Source organism: Pantherophis guttatus, chromosome 2 (assembly GCF_059756535.1).
Source record: "Pantherophis guttatus breed Tessera chromosome 2, ASM5975653v1, whole genome shotgun sequence".
NCBI lineage: Eukaryota > Metazoa > Chordata > Lepidosauria > Squamata > Colubridae > Pantherophis > Pantherophis guttatus.
Window position 1 is genome coordinate 291,342,219 of NC_142064.1, and position 22,280 is coordinate 291,364,498.

Genomic DNA, 22,280 nt, shown 5'->3' on the forward strand with positions numbered 1-22,280 from the left:
CAGCATCAGGGGGAGCCCAGCCAAAGCCATGGAGGCTCCCCACAAGCGCCCCAAAGGGGGGAGAAAGACGCTCCCAGCCCCAGAGGAGGAATCGGAGGGTCTGGAGGGGGGGGAGGAGGTTTCCTCGGACTTCGGAAGAGGGAGAGTCCACAAAGAGCAGGAGGACCAATGGGAATCCTCCCTTCTGCAGCGTCATCGGTCTCCGGGCAGAGCCTCCCTCGACTTCACCCGGTACAGGAGATAGTTCGGCGCAGAGAGAGAAGCGGAGAAAGTGGGGGAGGGGATCCCTTCAGTCTTGGGGGGCTGCAATCTGGGGGGTCTTTCATGCCAGCTCCGTCTTCCTTTTGCCCCCTCCCCATGATTCTCCTCCACTCTCCCTTTCTCTGGGAGCCTGGACTGGAGGGACGGACTAGATGCCCTTTGAGTTCCCACAGTGCCCAGAAGGAGCCTAAGCTGAAGCTGTGGAGACTCCAGGAGGGCAAAGTGGATCCAGAGCTCGAGGGTCCTTCGGGGCTCAGAAGGGGAGGAGGGAGCCCCCAGCAGCTGCCCTGGATGACAAGGGGGGAGGGGCAGCCCCACAGCCAGCCAGGACTTGGGGGTCACACGCTCCCCCCAATCCGAAGGGAAGCCAGGAAAACCCTCAGCTGACAGTCCACGCAAGAAGAGGCGGAGGGGATCTGCAGGGATCCCTCCTAATCCAGCCGCATCTTCTCCATTCACGGGGGAATCTCCGTAGGGATCTCTTGGCTTCACAAGAGAAAAGGGCGATTTCCTTCCTTGAAACACGCGTCTCCCTTGCTGAGAACGTCTGGACGGACCGGCTCCTTCAGATTTTCCTCCCCCGAACCCCGATTGTGTAGGAATCTCCCTCTTTCTCTCTGTGGGTCGGGATCCCCCTTTTCCTTGCAAAGCAGCCCCGGATGAAGATCCCGGAATGAAGTTCGGCCGTTTCTCCTCCGCTTCCCGCTCCTTTCCTCGGAGAACGTCCACATCTTCTCCCATAATGCACCACAATCTCTACTTTCAGCAGAGAAATATATAAAGTGACATTTTGGAAGAATTTTTTTCCATCTGATTGTGCAGCTCTAGAGTGGAATCGTGATGAGATTTGGATATTTTGGCTGTGGGACAGGAAGGCCCCTAAAACAAAAGGCTCCTTTTTATGTTTTTTTTTTTTTAAGATTATAAGGGCGTGAAAGAGAAAATAAAAGTCTTAGGGAAATGGGGAAGGGAAAGAAAGGGGAAGGAGAAGTGGGGGATAAAGGGCAAAAGGAAAAAAGAGAGGAAAAAAACTTTTTCCCAGCATAATAAAATAGAAAGTGAAATTGTACCCTCGGTTTTTATTTCTTTTCTAAGTAAATATTAACCATTTCTATAACAACAACTTAACTTAATCAGTAAATCCCAAAACTCCAGATTTCCTTTTTTTCCTGCCTCAAGCACAAAGTCCAGAAGTGGCTTCCAGGTAGAAAACCAGCTGGAAATCTATTCTTTCCTCTGGTCAAAAAGTTTATTTTGCCATTTCTGCCACATTTTTCATTCCATCACTTCGTCCCTCCTGGGGATGGAGGTTTCTTTCCATTTTTGCACATAAGGAATTCTTGCTGCAGTCAGCAGGTGCAGTAATAAAGTCATAAATTTATATTTCACGTTCCTTGTCCAGGAATCCCGAAAGGAAAACTTCTGGTTTTCAACAGACCCAGAGAGATAAATCACATTTACACCCCATTCGAAAAAGACAAGAATAAAGCTCTGAAGGGAAGAAAAAGACCCGCCTCCCCTCCAACAGCCAACAGATATACAGGATCCATAAATCTCACAAACATTTTATATTATGAATGAGCCGGATTCTCCATTCTGGCCGTTTGTTCTTTTTTTCTAGTCTTTGCGGGAGATTCGGGTTCTGCTCAGTTACGCAAAGGCGGCTTAGAGAGATCCTGAATTCCGGATCCTGTTTCAAGAGCTTTGGGGGTCCAGAGGTGGCCTGGGTCCTTTCCAGGGATGGGGGGGCTGGAGGGGTCAAACTCCCCCCTGGCCCAGCACCAGCCTCAGCAGCCCAGAGCCAGGTCCCCCCCCAGCATCTGCCCCACAGTTGTGTATCTGACACAGCCACTCGCACACAGTCAGCCCCAGATCCAGGCAGCCTCTGTGGGGCCTCCACCCCTCACCTGACTCAGGCAGAACCTCTGGGCCCCTTTCATGCTTCCAATCCCCCAAATATTGTGCTCTTCTCCAAGTTCTCTCTTACACACACACACACACACACACACACACACACACACACACCGAGCAGCCCTTCCTTCTCCAGCCCCCAAGAGCCGCAGAGGCGCTTGGGCTTCGCTTCCCCAGCCTGAAGCTTTGGGCTCCTCCGAAGCGGAACTGAGGACCTGGCCAGGATCCAGCAGGCAACAAGCCTCCATTCTCCCTCAGGGCAGCTCAGGGACTCCCCTCCTCCTCCTCCTCCTCCGCCCCATGGCTGAGTCTGCAGGTGGGGCAGCCACAAGGTCCTCTGCCCCATTGGAGGCGGCTGAAGGGGCCCTTCCTGACCCCCGAGGAGACCCTGGAGAGCCCAGGAAAGAAACCGATGGAGGGTTGGAGAAATGTCACTCAAAGGACCCACATTCTCCCCCTTGGGACCCTTTGTGGGGAGACCCTCCCTGCTCTCTGGGGAGGCTCTGACGGAGGAAGGATGGGAGGGAAGAGAGGAAAAGGGGGACCAGCATGGAGGGGGAGGGGCTCAGTGGCAGATCCATAGGGATCCTGAGCTTCTCTTCTGGGGTTGTGGCTACTCCTGCCAACTTAGCCTCCTCTGCAAATCTGACGAGTTCCCCCTTCCCCACTTGGGACTCCAGGACTCTGACTTTGTTGCTTCTTCCTTGCGATTTATATGGATTTTGATTGTTTCCCAGGATGATTTGATTGCTTCTTGTCCCGTATGACTTTCACTGGGTGTTGTGCCCTCTGATTCTGGACGAATGTATCTTGTCTCTTAGAATGGAATGGAATGGAATGGAATAGAATAGAATAGAATAGAATAGAATGGAATGGAATGGAATGGAATGGAATGGAATGGAATGGAATGGAATGGAATGGAATGGAATGGAATGGAACGGAATGGAACGGAACGGAACGGAACGGAACGGAACAGGACAGAACAGAATTCTTTATTGGCCAAATGTGATTGGAGACACAAGGAATTTGTCTCTGGTGCATAGGCTCTCAGTGTACATAAAAGAAAAGATACATTCGCCAAGAATCGTCAGGTGCAACACTTGAGGATAGTCACAGGGAACAAATAAGCAATCAGGAAACAATATCAATATAAATCGTAAAGATACAAGCAACAAAATTACAGTCAGGCAGTGATAAGTGGGAGGAGATGGGTGGTGGGAACGATGAAAAGATTAATAGTAGTAGAGATGTAGTAAATCAATCAAGGGTTGAGGGAATTATTTGTTTACCTTATCCCCGCTGAGGCCATACAAACCCATAAGGACTGGTGGATTACTGTCCTTACTGAGGTATTTAATGCGATTAATCAAACAGGCATTATCCCTAAGGTCTGGGAGGATGCCATCATCATGCCAATTCATAAGAAAGGTTCCCCCTCCAATCCAGGCAATTTTCAAAACATCCGTTTATTGTCAGTACTGGGGAAACTCTATGCCCGGTTCCTCCTGTCCAGGCTGGAGTGCTGGGTCGAGGAGGCTGGTCTGCTCGGTCATGAGCAGGCGAGGTTCAGAGCAGATCATTCTACTGTTGACCATGCTCTGATCCTATACCATCTAGCCTTAAAATACTCTACCCCTAGGAAAGGCCGTCTCTGTGTTGCCTTTATAGACTTAAAGGCTGCTTTTGATAGTATTCCCAGATACAAACTGTGGGGCAAACTCCTTTCCTGGGGCATTGATAGAAGACTTCTCTGGCTCATCTCCCAACTGCACGAGGGAACGGAGGCAAAAGTGCGCCTTACCCCCCAAGGGGACCTTTCCAACGCCATCCCTGTTAATAAGGGGGTCAGACAGGGATGTATATTGGCACCCCTTCTTTTTAACTTATATATTAGCGATTGGAGAAGGGCATTAATGGTCCAACTGGAGTATATCCATGCCCCCAGATTAGCTGACTACAGGTGCCCGCTCCTACTCTATGCGGACGATGCTGCGATTCTTTCATTCTCTCGGGTGGGTCTGCTTAGAGCCCTTAAAATCCTTTCCAACTATTGTTGCGCCAACCAACCGTTTATCAACCATTCTAAGTCTAAGATTATGATCTTCTCAAGAAGCAGGAAAAACTATCAGTGGAAGCTCGCTGGCATACCAGTGGAACAGGTCCATAGATTCCAATATTTAGGCATTCTTTTCCAATCTAATGCCATGTGGCTTACGCAGGTCAAGTCCGTCCGCACCAAGGCCAAGGCGATTACGCATGCCCTTCTGCAATTCTTTTACACGGAGGGAGCCCAACAGATTCCCTCAGTATTGAAAGTATATAGGGCAAAGGTGATAGCTGCCATTACATACGGCGCCCCCCTTTGGGTTCAAACAAATATTTCCCTCCTCGAGTCAGTTCAAAGCCAGTTCTTACGCTGCCTAATGGGAGTCCCCCCCACTGTGTGAGCAATGCTGCAATCCGCTTGGAACTGGGCGCACCATCTCTCGCTACTGTTCTGTGGAAGCGTGCCATTGGCTACTGGCTGACCCTGTGGGTCAGACTTCCAGACTACTATTTAGGCCAGTGCTCATGGCGGGACGACTTCCACGGTCCTTGGGCCCGCAATATTCACACCAAACTTATGAAGATAGGTATTCCCCCTATTGAAGCCCTTATGCTTGGCCCAGATGCAGCCAAATCGCTGATATTTCAGCGATTGGATGATATTGAAAGACAACAGAATCTGGCACTTGGTGCGGGAGTATGTTCTCTGTTGTCTCTTGGTATTACTCCCCGAATGCACCCCCCCCCCAAATACCTCTCTACGCTATCCTTTGTTAAATACAGGTTGGCCTTTCTAAAGGCACATTTTAATGTGATCCCCTCGAATGTCCTAGATAGCAGGTGCTCGGGGTGTGTGAAATCCACCCACTGTTCATGTGACGGCCGATCTCCGGAATCGTTGGCTCACATCGTATTTACATGCCCCCATTATCGGGAGGTAAGGTCAGAACTTATCTCCCCCATTTGCCAAAGATTTCCTGGATTATCTGAAAATCTCAGTCTTCGCTTCTTACTCCAAGATACTGATTCTAAGATTACACTAAAGGTAGCAAAATTTTTTGCTGCAGTCTTGGGATGTAAGAGCTGGGGAAAGGGACGGGCTGGACCCATTGACTGAGGTTAGCTTTATTGATTGTCAGCGGTTGAGTTAGCTGGTGGCTGTATAAAGTACCGATGTGTGGATTTTATGTAAATTGCAATATGGTATTTTCTACCTATGTAAAATTTTAATTGACTATAGTACATAAAGATTGGAGCAAAAAATTTAAAATACATGAACTGTGAGTTTCACGGAGTGGTTTTCACCACTGATCTTGTCGCAGTTTTGCACTTCAGTCTGGTCGTGTGCCAGCTATGTGTCTTGGATGTTTTGGGTTTTTTTTGGTCTATGACCGCAATAAAATATGCTGCTGCTGCCCTGCTGGAGTGATTGATGGCAGTCATTCTGCTCACAGTGTTTGGACTGGAGTATCTGCAGCCAGAAGCTGCTGCAGGTTTGTGGGAGAGCTTTCCTCCAGGTTGGAGAGTAAACGGGACGTTGGGGGCAAAGTCGGTGCCAATAAAGGGACTCATACTTGTTCTCTGGCTATGTTGCCTTCGTGCCACGCCCTGGGTCATCACAGGGGAGACCCTACACTATTTATACCATCAAGCAGGAGACCCTATACCCATGATGGGGAACCTATGGCACGCGTGCCACAGGTGGCATGCGTAGCTGTAACAGTGGGCACGCGAGCTCAGCTCTGGAGTGCACACGCACGCTGGCCAACTGGCAAAAACAGCCTTCCCCACCCCCCGGAAGCCCTCCAGAGGCCAGAAACGGCCTGTTTACCAATTTCCGGTGGGACGTGTGCGAGTGCCCCCCCTTGCTCCTGGCACACGATGGCAAAAAGGTTAGCCATCACTGCCCTACACCATTAGAATCTGAGCCCCAAAGAGGGAGGGAGGGAGCCCAAAACGGGGCAGGACCCTCCGTTTGTGAAGGAAATGGCTGAAATGGCTGGGTGAATATAGAGGGAGCCTCTGGCTCCCCACAAGTGCCTGGGGAGGACTGTGTCTGCTGGCCTTCTGCTCCTCAAAGGGGGGCTTGAAGGGAAGCAGAACAAGGGGACCTCCGAGTAGGGGGGTGGGTTCAGCTCCTTCCCCCTCCCTTGATCTGCCCATCCTCCTCCCAAACCAGTTCTGGCTTCGGATCCGAAGGAGCCAGGATGGTGGATCTAGAGGCAGCGGAGGGAGGAGCCTCCTGTGGGGTTCAAAAAAGAGGAAGAGGAAAGAAGGAAGGAAGGAAGGATTCCAGGGTTTTCCTCCTTCTGAAGTTTATTCTTTTATAGCAAAGCGAAGGGAAGGGAAGTGATGGAGATGAAGCTGCTGTGGGTTCAAAGCCAGGAGTGATGAGGGGACTAGAGTGACAGGTCAGCCCAGCATCCCTGGAGACAGTCTCCATCCCTCCCTCCCAAGAAAGAGAGGACCTGTATGAAAGTGGGGGGGGCAGTCTCAGCAGGAGAAGGTCCAGGCTGTCATTCTCCTCCTCTCCCCGACCTGCCACCTTCAGCCTCCATTTCTCAGAGGCTGCAAATAGGACGAAGAGTCATACTTGACTAAAGGAAAAATTATCCTTTTGCATCGGAGAGCAGGATTAATTCATGAGTGCTGAAGAAAAAGAGATGGGGAAGAAAATCAGAATATAAAGAGAATCTTTTAGTATCAATAACATATTTTTCTTCCCTTTCAGCCCCCACCTTCAAGGCAGGCCCACACTGCAGGGGGGTGATTGATAGGCAGAGACAGATAGAGGGAGAATCCGCCCATTTCAGGGAGGAAAAGGCTGGAATGGACCAGGTATTCCTCACCATTTCATCTCCAGGGGCTTCTGGAATTTTCCCTGACTTAATTAAAGGGTTCATCAAGAGGGGAGGGCCCCCTTCCCAGCTCCCTCCCTGCAGATGATTCATATGAAGAGAGAAGACGGGGCTACGATGGGAGTGGCAGCAAAGGGGGGAGCCTGGGCTCACTTGGCCAGAAGTCGTGGGAATTCTCACAAGGAGAAGGGGGGTCAGGAAGAAGAGCCTGTCCAGGTTCCAACTAATGAACCCAAATGAGTCTGTATGGGGTGCCAAGAAGGATCCTCTCAGACCGGAGGGTGGGGTGCAGTTCAGGGAGAAGTTTTGGAGGGAGTTCATTAAGTTGATAGGTTCATCTCAAGGACTCAGCTCCACCTCCCACCCGAGGACGAACGGAGGTACAGAACGAGCGAACGCAATGACAGAACAATACCTGAGATGCTATGTTAATTATCAGCAATTTAGCTGGGCAGATCTCCTGCCATTTGCTGAAGTGGCCTACAATACCACAGTGCATAGTAACATGGGTGTCACCCGGGGTGAAATGCAAAATTTGTTACTACTGGTTCTGTGGGCGTGGCTTGGGGGGGTAATGTGACTGGGTGGGCGTGGTCTAACAGAATGGGTGGGTTGCTTACAAAATGCGTGGGGGAATTTAAACCTGGGGTGCTCCCTCCCGAAGGGAGGAATGGGAAGGAGTGGCCCCCACCTTCCCTTCCCTTCCCTTCCCTTCCCTTTGGCAATTTCCCAAAACCTGGAAAAATTCTGGGCAAGATTTTAGCGTTTGTATCTGCTTTTGTTTTTGATTGCAATACTTTTTCAGATCTCTGTAAAGAAACATTGCCCAAAATCCAAAAAACTGCTCTATCCACAACAAGGAAGTTTTGTTCAGGCAAGTTTTTTTTTTAAAGGAACAATTAAGGAATTTTAAAAGCCACCTATAATTTGTAGGAGGGGTTGAGATGAGGGGGAAGAGGAGAAACTCACCTGCAGGAGGTTGGATGGGAATTGCTGGAAGGAGAAAAAGACCCAATCAGAACCCTTCATGGGCTGGAGGACTCAGGGGGTCCCCCTCCCCATTGATAGCCCATAATAGGTTGCATTGTCTTCACTTAAAGCCCCTCCAAGAACAGAAGATCCCATAAATATTCCTCCAGGGGCCCCTCTTGGCCACCTGCTAAGCTTGAGGAGAGGCCTCCCCTAGAGGGTCCCCTCCCCACAACCTCCCCTCCAGCCCCCCAGACTCACCTTTCTTGCTCTTCAGGTAGGAGAAGAGCCCCACAGCCAGGAAGGCCACTCCTATCACGGCCCCCATGATCCCCGTCCAGAGTTTGCTCCTGGCAGAGCTGGAGGAACGGGGCTCTGGGGAAGGAGAAGGAGCCTCACCTGAGCAGGAGGATCAGGCCCACCTTCCCCCAGGAGGCTCCATTCCAGCTCTCCCTATGGGGTGGGTTTCTCACCCTTCTCAGGGCAGGATGGGGTCCACAGACCAGGAGGGGAGGGAGGGGACTTACCCCACTGGACGGTGATGGGGGCCTCCAGGCTGGCATGCCCCACCTTGCAAGTATAGACATCCCCCCGTTGGGGCTGGGTCTCCAGCATCACCTGGAGCTGGTAGGTCCAGTCTCCGTTCTGGAGCTCCTCCCCAAAGGCCACGCCCTCCTCCTCCGGCCGCCCGTTCTTCAGCCACTGGACCTCGATCTCCACGGGGTAAAAGCCGGTCGCGGTGCAGAGGAGGATGGTGTTGGGGGAAGAGGGCTCCATCTTGGTGGGGGAGATGGAGACGGTGGGCTTGGCTGGAGGGAAGGAGGAGAAGGAGGCACATGAGAGACACAACAGGAAAGAAATGACGCAGAAGACGGGAAGGACAGACGCAGCACGAGTCGGATGATTCATGGGATCTCGTTGAAAATGAAACCAGATTTTTAATTAGGTCTAATACCACAACATTTGTTCATTTGTTGTTTGCTTAGTAAATTTAGTTATTTATGAAATTTATTTGCCAAAGTGGCCACAACTAACCCAAAGTCTTACAGACACTCTCCTAGCCGTGACTGCCACCTGCTCTCCGGGAGTCCAGGAGAATCTCCAGAATTGCCAACTGGGTCTCTGGGACAATGCAGCTCCACCCAGAAGGAAGTTGGTTAAAGTCCCCCATCTTGGGGCTCCCAACACCCAAAGCCCTTTGGCCTTTCCAGGGTTCAGCCGAAGCCCCTAATCCCCCATTCAGCCCCTCCCCCCACAGCCTCCGGGACCCTCGAGGGGGCAGCCTCAGCATCTCCTGGGTCCCCAGAGGTGGAGATGAAACCTTATCACATCAGCAGACGGAGGAGACCTCCAGCCCTGGTGACGGATGGCCTCACCCAGCGGCTTCATGCGGAGGTCATAGAGGAGAGGAGAGAGGACGGAGCCAAACGCCTCTGGGCAGCCCTGAAGGTGATCAACCAAGTTTGCCAAAAGAAAGAAAGAAAAAGGGAAAGAGAGAGAGAGAGAGAGAGAGAGAGAGGTGAGGAGAGGAGAGGAGAGGAGAGGAGAGGAGAGGAGAGGAGAGGAGAGGAAATCTTTGTCCCAATTTTCTTTGGTGTTTCAATCACTTTTCAAAAAGTTTTTTTTGGAGAGAGAAAATTTCTCCTTCCACTTTCCCTTTTCTTCCTTTAGGATCCACAAGATACACAAAAAAATCAGCAGAAGATTTCAGGGGAAAAAGTGCAAAATGTGATGTGGATGCAAAACCCCCCAATTTTGGGCAGCCTCAACAGAAAGAGGCATTTTTAAGGAAAGGGCAAAGGAGCCCAATGGGGGGGGGGCAGCCCTTTGCTCCCCATAACTGCCAGAATCCCCTGAAGGAAAAGTTTCTCCCCCATTGAAGATGAGAGACCCTAAATCCCCCCTTCAGAGCAGGAAGGACGGAAGAGGTTTTGGGGGATCTCATGATCTCTCTCAAGGATCCTTCCTGGGGGGGCTTTGGGGGGATTCAGAGGGAGACCCACCCCAGACCAGGCTCTGCCTGCACCCAGCCGGCCTCCTTCCCAGCCGCAGGGACCGGCCATTCCTGGGGAAGGAGGTGGGGAGGGGTCCCTCTGACTCCCAGAGGGAAGCCTCTGCCCTGGATGAGGGGGGCAGGGAGTGGGGAAGGGATCCAGAGGGGATCTTGGATCTGGATCTCCTCCTTCAGCAAATGCTCCAACTGGCCCAACTCTTGGATGGATTAATGGGGGGGGGGGTTAGTCTGGATGAGCCCCCCAAGAGAGTTGACAATAGATCCATTCCAGCCCAGAGTCCTAAATGCTAACCATTTTTTTTTCTGTTGAGGGATTTTCTTATTAACAGTAAATTCTATAATGCTTAAGAAGAACCCATTTTTAAATGGTTATTTGTAATTTCAACCTGGGATCTGGTCAGGTTTCCACGTAGACAAATAGCAACATTTCAGGTGTGAGTTGTTTTCTTTTTTCAGGAAAATCCCATTTGCCTCTTGGGACATTAAAGGCCTTTGTGGAATTGCTTTGATTGATTTTAAAGCTGCAATTTGATAGTTTTCCATGTTTATTTTTATAGCCCATCCCAAACCTCATTATTTACAAGACTGCAATGTGAAGATTTTGGGGTTCCAATTTGGCCAGATGGGAGTTGCTGGTTGAGAGCCTCTCTTGGTGGCCGGAGAAAAGCTTTGGCCTCTCGGGGGAAGGAGACGCCCGGATCTCTCCGGAGAGAAAAGTCGGCTCAGAAGTCAAAGAAAAAGGAAGAGAAAATTCCCCCAAGAGACTCAAGAAACATCCTGTGATTTCAGGTCTCCTAAACTGGAGGCTGACCAACAATTGGCTTTAAAGAGCCTTGATAGTACAGTGGTCTACGCACCCTGTTATTAACACAGCTGCCTGCAATTTACTGCTGGTTCGAATCTCGCCAAGGCTCAAGGTTGACTCAGCCTTCCAATCTTTCTCAGGTAGGTGAAATGAGGACCCAGTTTGTGGGGGCAATAAACTGACTTTGTATAAATATACAAAAGTATGAAGGCTATTGCTTAACGCATTGTAAGCCGTCCTGACTCTCCGGAGAAAGGCGGCATATAAATCAAATTAAAAAAAAAAAATACACGGAATTTAATAAATATTCCTGTTCTTTTAATAAAGAACAGGAACGCCTGGAGAATTATTGGCTTCTTGTCTGAAGTATTTTCATGGAAGTAAAAATAATACTTTTGATGAAGAAGAAATTATATGAATCGCAATGAAATTCAGGATCACCATTTTGGATTTATAGTAAAAATGCATTCTGTTTATGTGGATAAAGCTTGTGAGCAGCTAAAGTAACAAACCATCCAGAGATAGGAAGGAAGGAAGGGAGGAGGGGAGGGAGGAAAAGAGGAGGGGAGGATGGGCTTTGGAGTCTTTGGGCAGCTGATGAAGCTCCTTTCCCTGAAGGGAAAATCCCCCCAGAGACCCCCAAAAGGAGGGAGGAGGGAGGGAGGCCCTGAGAGGCCCACAAAAAAAAAAAAACAGACACACTCACAACACCAACACAATTGGCACTTGGGGCACTTTCGGAGGTTATGAAAAATCACTAGATAAATGAATAAAAGTGGTGAAATCTCTATGTGAAATATTATTGGAATGAGAATTATTTCAAGTACTGTGCCAGATGACAAGAATGTTGGGCTGTTTGTAGGGGGAAAATAAACATTAAATATCATCCAGAAACAAATTATATAGCTGGATATTATTATCGCCAAGAAAATATCCTCTTTGGTAGTAAAAACATTTCCAAATGCATCTTATGTGGCAGATAAAAATCCTCCCAGGTTTGCAGGGAAGAATTTAGGAGTGAAAATGAGTTTTGCCTCCAGACTGAATATGTGGAGAGCAAAATCTCTGCAGGTTCCCAGAAAATATTCAATTATTTACCAAAGGAGCAAATGCTCCAAGAGGCTTTTCTCTCTTAGGATCTGGAGGTTTTCCTCTTATGGAAGAAAGAAAGAAAGGTCTTATTGGATTCTATGGTGAGACGTTATTTTTGGAGAATCTCTGGGCTCACAATGGGAACATTAAACTTAGCTAATTCTTAAGTAATGATGCTTTCAAGACTTTTCTGATTCTAATAAAAGGAATATACTTTTTCTGTAAAGGCCGAATGGAAACAAGGGCAGCTAAAATCCTTGACTTGCGCAATGCTTGGCCTCTGAAACCCCATCAGTTGATTTTTATTAGACAAAGAAATAAAATGAGAAAAGGAAATGTAGGCAACATTGAAGGAATCTGGAAGGGAGAATGAAAGAATCGGAGGCTTCAGGGCTGAATGGAGGCCCAATTTCTTTCTTATGACCCCAAATTCAGTTTTAAGGACTGTGGGTGTTTTTGGACTCTCTCCCCCCAAATCAGGAGCCTCCCCAGGAAGGAAGAACGGAAGAGATCAGGATTCCTATCATTGGGGTTTTTACATCTCGGTTTAAGCATTGAATCGTGATTACAAATTCTAGGCTGCTTCCATTACTCATTTGTTTCTGAAAGATGAAAAAAAAGCAGAAGATCCATAAAAAGGGGTCAAGTAATTATTATTTTTATTTTAGGTAAAAAAGAAGGTTTTATCCCAAAGTGCCAAAAACAGCATTTCTGGAGCAGAGGAAGAGAGGGAGGGGCTTCTGGGTGGGAAGAGGGAGGGAGACGGGAGGTTCCTGAATAGGAAAGAAATGAATCAGGGATAGAGAGAAATATATATGTAGATACAGGGAGTCCTCGACTTAGGACCACAATTGAGCCCAAGATTTCTGTTGCTAAGTGAGACGTTTGTTCAATGAATTTTGCCCCATGTTACGACCTTTCTTGCCACAGTCATTAAGTGAATCACTGCAGTTGTTAAATGAGTAACAGGGTTGTTAAGTGAATCCGGCTTTCCCATGGACTTTGCTTATGGGAAGGTCGCAAAAGGAGATCACGTGACTCTGGAATGCTGTGACCGTCACTTACTTTACTTTTACTTTTATTTGATTTCTATACCGCCCTACTCCCGAAGGACTCAAGGTGGTGAACAGCCAACAATAAAATCCATACATACAAAATTTAAAAAGCAGAATTAAAATCAAATTAAATAGTTTTGGCCCAGACAAATTAAAACCCCAATCAATTTAAAACCAATTTTAAAATTTGAATATATAAAATACTAAAAAATATTAAAAGTTAAAAATTCTTTTATAAAAGAGGGAGAAAATTAGGCCAGGCCCGCCTGGTGGAATAAAAAGGTCTTAAGAGCGCAGCGGAAGGTGCGAAGATCCGGGATCCTCCGTATCTCCGGGGGGAGCTCGTTCCAGATGGTAGGTGCCCCCACAGAGAAGGCTCTCCCCCTGGGGGCCGCCAGTCGGCATTGTTTGGCCGATGGCACCCGGAGGAGTCCCTCTCTATGGGAGCGTACCGGCCGATGGGAGGCTATTGGTGGTAGTAGGCGGTCCCGCAAGTACCCGGGTCCTGAGCCATGGAGCGCTTTAAAGGTGGTCACCAAAACCTTGAAGCGCACCCGGAAGACCACCGGGAGCCAGTGCAGCTCGCGCAGGAGGGGTGTTACATGGGAACGTCAAGTTGCTCCCATTACCACCCGCGCGGCCGCACTCTGCGCCAGTTGGAGCCTCCGGGTGCTCCTCAAGGGGACCCCTATGTAGAGAGCGTTACAATAGTCCAGGCGGGAGGTGACTGTCACTGCGTTCTTTTATTTACCAGCTGAGCTGATTATTTCTGGACTGTCAGACTTTCCGTAGCTTGCCAACTTCTTATCAGTAAGCTACGTGTATCCGCATCCCCTCACATTCCTTCACACTCTTTCCTTTGTTCTCTTGCCAGAGGTGTCGGCTGCTGAGAAAAGCAGTTGGCACGAACTATTTCAAAATGTAACAATTACTTTTCTTAGTTAGTGAGATGTTTTATTTTCTTTATAACAAATAAATGAGTTTTATTAGAGAATATTTCTTCGGGTTTTATTTCAGAATATTGCAACTTGGAAAAGCCACGGTCCACCCTCTAATTAATCGGGGTGATCTTCCCAGAGCCAAAATGGGATCGATCATAACCCTGACAGTGACGAGGGCATGAGTGACTGTGTGTAAGGAGTCGCGATCCAGAAAGGGACGCAACTGGCGGATCAGGCAACCTGATGAAAAATCCTCCCGGTCACAACCATCAAGTGCTCTTCTAAAGACAGCCGTGAATCCCGGAGGACGCCCAAGTTGCGAGCCCTCTCCGTGGGGGCCAATGATTCGCACCCAATAGTCAGTGATGGCACCAACTGACTATATCGGGAGTATCGCAAGTACGAGTGTGTTACCAAGCATCTAGATTCTGATCACGTGAGCCTGCGGATGCTACAACGGTCGTAAGTGTGAAAAACAGTCATAAGTCATTTTTTTTCACTGCAGTTGTAATTTTCAACTGTCACTAAACGAACTGTTGTTAAGTGGAGGACTGCCAGTATTGAGCAGGAGAGAGAGACCTGGCTGGATTCCCCTCCCCCACCCCCACCCCAAAAAAACCTTATCTGAATGGATTTTCTTGTGGGGGGGGTGAAATGGATCAAAGGGATCCCAGATTCTGGACAGGAGGAGAGTTTGGAGCCTGGGAAGAAGATTTTGTCAATCTGAGAGTGTAAAATAAATAAATAAATGAGGAATAAAACCTCCATCCAGGAGGATCCCAAGGAATGAAATGAATGAAATGAAAGGGGGGTCCCGGCGTTCCCCTCCCAGGGAAGAGCCCCCCTCCCCCAGACTCACCTCTCCGGCCAATCAGACGCTCCTGGTAGTTGTACACTGTATACAACTGTATACAGTTGTATAAATTCTATCTGCATTGATTGATTGATTTTATTGTTTAGTTTATTTACTGCTATTATTAGTTTATTATTTATTCTATTATTTAGTTAGTTTATTATTTATTAAATTTATTTTATTATTTAGTTAATTTATTATTATTCTTTCTTTCTTTAGTTTATTTTATTAGTTATTTATTTTATTTATTATTTATTTATTTATTTATTTAGCTTTTCATTTATTTATTTTTCATTTATTTATTTAATTTTATATATTCGTTTATTTTACTTACTATTTATTTGTTGGATTGAAAAGATGCCGGAGTGGAAATGACTCAGAATGAAGAATAGAGAGAATGGAGACCTGGAGAGAAAGGATTTTTTTAATGAGCCCCCCTTACTGGCCTTCTGGGAAAGGGCTCCCAAGGGGGCTCTGGGCCTTTGCTGGGTGGGGGCAGAGAGGAGGAGGCAGCCTGAATCCCCTGAAGCCTTTTAATTCGTCTCTTCATGAATGAATGAATTGATTTTTCCACTGAATTTCAGTCATCCTTGCTTTTGAAACAACCACTGAATCTTCATCCGGGAGAGTCTCAATCAAGGGAAGGAAAAGGGGGTCCCCTCCCCCAAACTCTCCCCCCCCCCATGAACTCACCTCTCCGGCCAACCACAGAAATACTCTGGGCCACCTGGTAGTTGTTCCGGCAGATGGAATCCACTCGGGCCTTCCAGATCCGCATGATGCTCTCATCCCTGTTCCACCTGTCCACATCCACCTTCCCAAACTCCGTGACGGCCACGAACTTCCCGAGGTCGCTGTCGAAGCGCACTAACTCCTGCCGGCCGTAGATCTGCCTGTACAGGAGCCTCACCCGCTGCGTCCCGTTGAGGAAGCAGCACTCGGCCTTCGCCTGGAGCAGGAAATGGGCTGCGAGGGGGAGGAAGGCGGTCAGGAGGGACTCCAGGGCCCATCGCTCACAGCCCCTGGGAGAGGAGGAGGGGGGATCTATGCGGGAAGGGGGCGGGTGGCGGGGGACCTTCCTTGAAGAGACTGGTGAAAAACGCCCCCTGGAGGAGGGAGCGGGAACTCTCTCAGTCCCAGAGAGGAAGGGAGGCTTCCTGGGGGGTCTGGAGGGGGGAGGGGAGGGAAGAGGGGGAGGGGTGGGAAAAGGCAGGCAGAAGCTCAACCGGTCCAGCGATCCCATCCAGTCTCTGCAGGGAAGGTTGGATCTCAAGGGGCAGGAAGGATTGGGGGAGGGGCTGGAGGGAAAGTAGCTTCCACCCCCCCCACTCTCTCTTCCTTTGGGAGGGGATCTGGGGAGGGGCCACAATGAGGACATCTAGACCGACTCTCTTGGGGTCTCCCTGCCGTTCAAGCCCCACCTTCCCTTCCTCTCTCCTCCCTTTTCTCCTTCCCCCGAATCTTCAGCCCAGCTCCCTCCCTTTGGGGGACTGTGGAGGATCACCCCTCTTTCCTCTCCCCCTCCCCAAAAAGACCCTGCGGAGCAGCCCCCCCCCGAAGAGCCTCTCAAAGGGAGGGTCTCCCGCCCCCTCCTTCTCCCTCCCTTCCCCCTCCCCTCCAGGGGGATTATGGGGCTGGGGGGTTCTTGGTCTCCTCCCCAAATTCAGGGGCTCCCCCAGAAAGGCCCGAAGCCCCCCTCTTGCCTGACCTTCACAGCCCCAAATCTGAGATTGAGAAGAAAAAGTGAAGTTTCTGAAGAAGCCCAAAGACTTTTGCTCAAATGCCTCTTTTCCCTTCTGGGGATTCAGGGCTGAAAATGCCTCAGTTTCCCTCTTTCGCTTTTCCTCCCCTTCCTCTTTCCCTGCAGCCCCCTCCCACCCAGGCACAGGAGAGGCTGCCACCCCCACCTCGCCTACATGGGGGGAGGGTTAGGATTAGGGTCCCTCTCCGTCCTCCTGGGGGGGGGCTGTGGGGAGGAAGGGGGAGGAGACCACGCAGAGATCGAGGCTGCTGGAGGCTTCCTTCCCCCTTCCCAGCCCCCTCCTCCCCCGCCCAGCCCCCTCCTTACCGGGGGTCTCCTCCCCCCCTTCGCTCCCGGGGATCCGGGCCAGCGCCCCCAGCAGCAGCATCAGGGGGAGCCCAGCCAAAGCCATGGAGGCTCCCCACAAGCGCCCCAAAGGGGGGAGAAAGACGCTCCCAGCCCCAGAGGAGGAATCGGAGGGTCTGGACTTCGGAAGAGGGAGAGTCCAGAAGAGCAGGAGGACCAATGGGAATCCTCCCTTCTGCAGCGTCATCGGTCTCCGGGCAGAGCCTCCCTTGACTTCGCCCGATGCAGAAGATAGTTCAACGCAGAGAGAGAAGCGGAGAAAGTGGGGGAGGGGAATCCCTTCAGTCTTGGGGGTCTTTCATGCCAGCTCCGGAGGAGAATGTCCTCTTCCTTTTGCCCCCCCCGCCCCAATTCTCTCTTTTTTTTTTTATTGTAAAAGTTTTACAATTACATTTTCACCCCATTTTCGCCCCCCTAACCCACCCCAAACTCCCCAACCCACCCTCCCTAACCCCCCCTAACCCTCCGCCCCCCGGACTTCCATAGAATATACCCCATCATTATCCCCTGTATATAAAAAACCTTGAGCTCTAAACCCCCCCAACCCCCGTATTATTTTTCATCTTCACATAGTTCAAATATTTCTATCTTAATATAATATAATACAATACTATCAATAAAAAGCTATTTGATACTTCCTAGTTTGGTATTTGTTCTGAACATATTCTATCCACCTTTTCCATTCCCATTCATAAGTCTCTTGTGAACAATCTTTTAAATATGCTGAAATCTTCGCCATCTCTGCAAAACTGGCCATCTTCAAAGTCCATTCCTCGATAGTGGGCAAAGCTTCATTCTTCCAGTATTTACCTATCAACAATCTCACTGCTGTAATCATATACAAAATCAACTTTGTTTCGTCCACTGTAAAACCCTTAGCTATACCCAATAGAAACAATTGTGGAGAAAATTGAATTTTTTTCTTCAAAATATTCTGCATGACCCACCAAATTTTTATCCAAAAAGCCTTAACTTTCTTACAGGTCCACCAAATATGATAATATGTAGCATCTGTACAATCACACCTCCAACATTTTGGCTGAACATTAGGGTACATGCACGACAGTTTCTTAGGGTCTAGATGCCATCTATAAAACATTTTGTAAAAATTTTCCCTCAAATTCTGCGACTGTGTAAATTTGACATTCTGAACCCAAATTTTTTCCCATGTTTCCAACATCACTGGTTCTTCAAAATTTTGTGCCCACTTAATCATACAATCTTTAACTAATTCAGTTTCTGAGTCCCTTTCTAACAAAACATTATAAAGTCTTTTAATATGCATTGGACCTTTCTCTTTTATATGTCTAACCAGTTCTTCCTCATGCAACATAATACCAATTTTTTGGTCCTCTTTCCATCTCAGTTGTAGTTGATTATATTGAAACCAAGTTAAGTTAATCCCTTCGTCCAACAGTGTCTGTAATGTCTTCAATTGCTATCTGCCCGCATCTGTAAAAAGAACCTCTTTGTATAAAACCCCCCCGAGTGACATTATATTTGTATTCCACATAATATGACCAAGATCCAGCCATAGCGGTATTTTATAATCCCATTTGAATCGGTGCTTCTTCCAAACTCTCATCAAAGAGTTTCTAAGTATATGGCTTTTAAACACTTTATCCACTTTGTTATCATAGAATAAATAAGCATGCCATCCAAATTCAAGATCAAAACTTTCTATATTCAGTATTCCAGTCTTTTTCCTTCCAAACCAATCACTTGCTAAAGTCAAAGCTGCTGCTTCATAATATAACTGTAGGTTTGGAAGTTTAAGACCTCCCCTTTCTGGAACATCTTGCATGATTTTCAATTTCACTCTCGGTTTTTTCTCGTTCCAGACAAACTTATTCACTCCAGTTTGCCACACTTTCAATTGTTTATCACTTTTAAGCACCGGAATCATTTGAAACAAAAAAAGAAATCTTGGCAAAATGTTCATCTTAACTGCTGCTATTCTCCCAAGTAAAGACAGCTGCAGTTTTTTCCACATCTCCATATCTTTCTGCACCTCTCGCCACAACACCTCATAGTTATTTTGAAACAATTTAATGTTTGATTCTGCAACCTGAACTCCTAGATATTTAACCTTTGGTACAATCTCAAAACCTGCCTTGTTTTGAAATTCATGTCGTCGATCTTGTGTCATATTTTTAACTATCATCTTAGTTTTTTTCTGATTCAACCTAAAACCTGATACTGTACCATAATCTTGTATAATGTCTTTCATCTGGATTATTGATTCCATTGGCTGTGTTAGGGTAACAACCAGATCATCTGCGAATGCCCTTATTCTGTAATCCTCTTGCCTTATCACTATACCTTTCAAGTTATTCGAATCCCGTATTGTGTTCAACAAGACTTCTAGTGTTAAAATAAATAACAATGGGGATAACGGACAGCCTTGTCTGGTCCCTTTTTCAATATTGAACTCTGATGTCAAACTTCCATTAATAATAATCTGTGCCTTTTGTTCTTGGTAAATTGCTGAGACCGCCTGTATAAATTGGTCTCCAAATCCCATTTTCCTTAAAGTCTTTAGTAGAAAATTCCAATCCACTCTATCAAAGGCCTTCTCCGCATCCAAGAAGACCAGCACTGCAGGAATCTGTTTATTCTTCTCAAGATATTCCAATAAATCTATAACTTGCCTTACATTGTCCTTCATGTATCTGCCCTCTATAAATCCCGCTTGGTCATCGTGAATCACCTCTTGGATTACTGGCATCAATCTGTTGGCTAATACTTTTGCATAAATTTTATAGTCATTATTTAAAAGAGATATTGGTCTATAATTTTCCGGTTTTTTAGGACCTACTTGTTCTTTTGGTATCAAAGTAATATATGCTGATTTCCATGATGAGGGTATTTTACCGCCTTGTTGTATATTGCAAAATAAGTCTCTAAGTTGTTCCACCATTTCTGCTTGTAAAGTTTTATAATACACTGCAGTCAATCCATCTGTTCCAGGAGCTTTAGCTGTTTTCAATTGTTTAATTGCTGCGATTATTTCCTCGACTGTTATAGGATAGTTCATTCTTTCTTTTTGTTGGCTAGTAATTTTTGAGACTCTTTTCTCTTCTAGATATTTTTCTATAAGTCCATTCTGTATATCATCTTTAGCATATAATTTAGTGTAGTAGTCTACGGAGACTTCTTTAATCAATTTTTGTTGAGAAATTTCTTTCCCTCCAATATCAATACTCTCAATAGTCCGTATACTCTGCTTCTTCCTTAAGGTGTAGGCCAACCATCTTCCCGGTTTATTAGCATTACAGAACGTATTATGTTTCGCATATTGTAAGTTTGTTGCAGCTTGCTCCGCCAAAAGCATTTGAAATTGATCTTTCAAAAGTTTTATAGCACCAGATATTCTTTCATCTGTTGGGTTTTTAATGAGTAGCTGTTCCTTATTCTTTATTTCTACTTCCAATTCGCGTCTTTTCTTTTGTCGATTCTGTTTGTGTTTAGAGTTCATATAAATGAGTACCCCTCTCATATACGCTTTACTCGCATCCCATACAATTTCAATTGGGGTGCCCTTATTCAAGTTCATCTCAAAAAATTCTTTCATCTGTTTTTTAAGTTCTGTTATATTTTTTTCATATCTAAACAAATTTTCATTTAATCTCCATGACCTTCTCTCAGTCTTTCCCATCTCAATTTCTATCCATACAGAACTATGATCAGTTAAAGTTCTTGGAAATATCTTTGTTCTTTTTGTTTTAACAAGTAAATCGTCTGATAACAAAATAAAGTCAATCCTGGAAAAAGATCTATGTCTATCAGAGAAAAAAGTATAGTCCAATTCTTTTGGGTTATGAATTCTCCAAATATCTTTTAATTCCAAATCTTCTTTCATATCAAAAAAAGTCTGTGGTAGTCTGATCCTTACTTTCGCCAAACTCTTTTTATCTAGTTTAGAATCAATTACTCCATTCCAATCTCCCATTATTAAAATAGATCTGTAATCCCATTGCAATATTTTATTATGTAAAGTCTTATAAAAATGATCCTGTTGTTGGTTCGGAGCATAAATTCCAATCAAAAGAATTTGACCGTTTGCTGTATGCAATTCAATTGCGATAAACCTACCACCTTCATCTGCTTCTATAATTTTAGCAAACAATCTTTTATTTACATAAATAACCACACCATTCTTTTTTTCCGAAGTTGAAGCTATAAAATGTGTTCCTAATTTAGAGTTTATCAGGTATTTATGATCTTGAGTTCGAATATGAGTTTCTTGTAAACAAATTATGTCATTATTAAATTGTCTCAGATATGTAAGTAACTTCTTCCTTTTTTGTGGTGAATTTAATCCGTTAACATTCCAAGATAAAAGCCTAATTGTCATCTTGACCTTTCTGAAGCGATGAGCTGCCTTGCCTCGTTTCTTCTGAGGTCTTCGGCCTTGCTCCCCCCAAGGCTTCACTTTGTGTGGTGCTTTTAGTTCCCCTTTTATGTTGACTTTCTTGTTGTTGTTTTTCTTTTATTTGCTTGTGAGATCCCAAGTGAGCGAGGGAGATCCCAAGGGCAGGAGTGGGACTCCAGTCGGTCTTCCCCTCCAGGAAGGGTCCCAAGTGGAGTTTCCCCCCACCCAGAGCCCAGCCAAGACCCCCCCATCCCCCCTTCTCTTCCGGCCCAAGCCCAGAATTCAGGGAGGTCCCCCGTCTGAGCAGCGGCTCTTCCTCCGTCCCCCCCCCCCAATTCTCAGCCAAAGACCCTCAAGGCAGTTTTTCCTCCCTGGAAATTTTGAGGGCGTTTTATCCTCCAACTTTTGTAGGTGTGTTTGTACAAAACGTCTTTTTTTTTTTATTGCAAAAGTTTTACAATTACATTTTCACCCCTTTTTTTTCCACCCCCCCTCCCCAAACTTCCCATCCTCCCTAACCCCCCCTAACCCTCCCCCTGTACAAAACGTCTTTTGAAGAGAAATATCATTTCCACATAAATGCAGCTTTTCCCTCCTTTCCAAATCTCTGCCGTGATTTGAAATAAACCTTTAAACTCCATAAATCTCAGAAACATTTTATATTATGAAGGAGCAGATTCTCCTTTCCTCCCTTTTGTTCTTTGCCAGGGAACTCAACGTTTTGCCTGCAGGGATCGTGAGAGAAAAGGGGATTTTAGGGGGAAAGGAATCAGTCCTGGGACTCCCAAGTCCTAAGAATCAGCCTCTGAGATGAATTTAGTTCTTCTGGAGGGGAGTTGGAGGAAACATTTTCCCAAAAGAAGGAGAAGAAAATCCATATCCACGGATATGACGTGTCAGAGGATCTGAGCGGATTTTCTTCCTTGGAAAAGATTTCAGGATTATTTAGGAAGGATGGAGGGAGGGACAGTATATTAAACCGAAGAATAAATT

At 46.8% G+C, this 22,280-nt stretch overlaps 1 protein-coding gene across 1 annotated transcript in view; it reads right to left on the reverse strand.

The window, feature by feature from the left end:
- Positions 1-22,280, reverse strand: part of LOC148116150 (rano class II histocompatibility antigen, A beta chain-like) — a 191,910-nt gene that overhangs the window by 11,378 nt on the left and 158,252 nt on the right. The window contains exon 2 of the mRNA XM_087884945.1: positions 15,499-15,771. Within this exon, the coding sequence (XP_087741071.1) occupies positions 15,499-15,771 (273 nt within the window). The remainder of the gene's footprint in view (positions 1-15,498; positions 15,772-22,280) is intronic.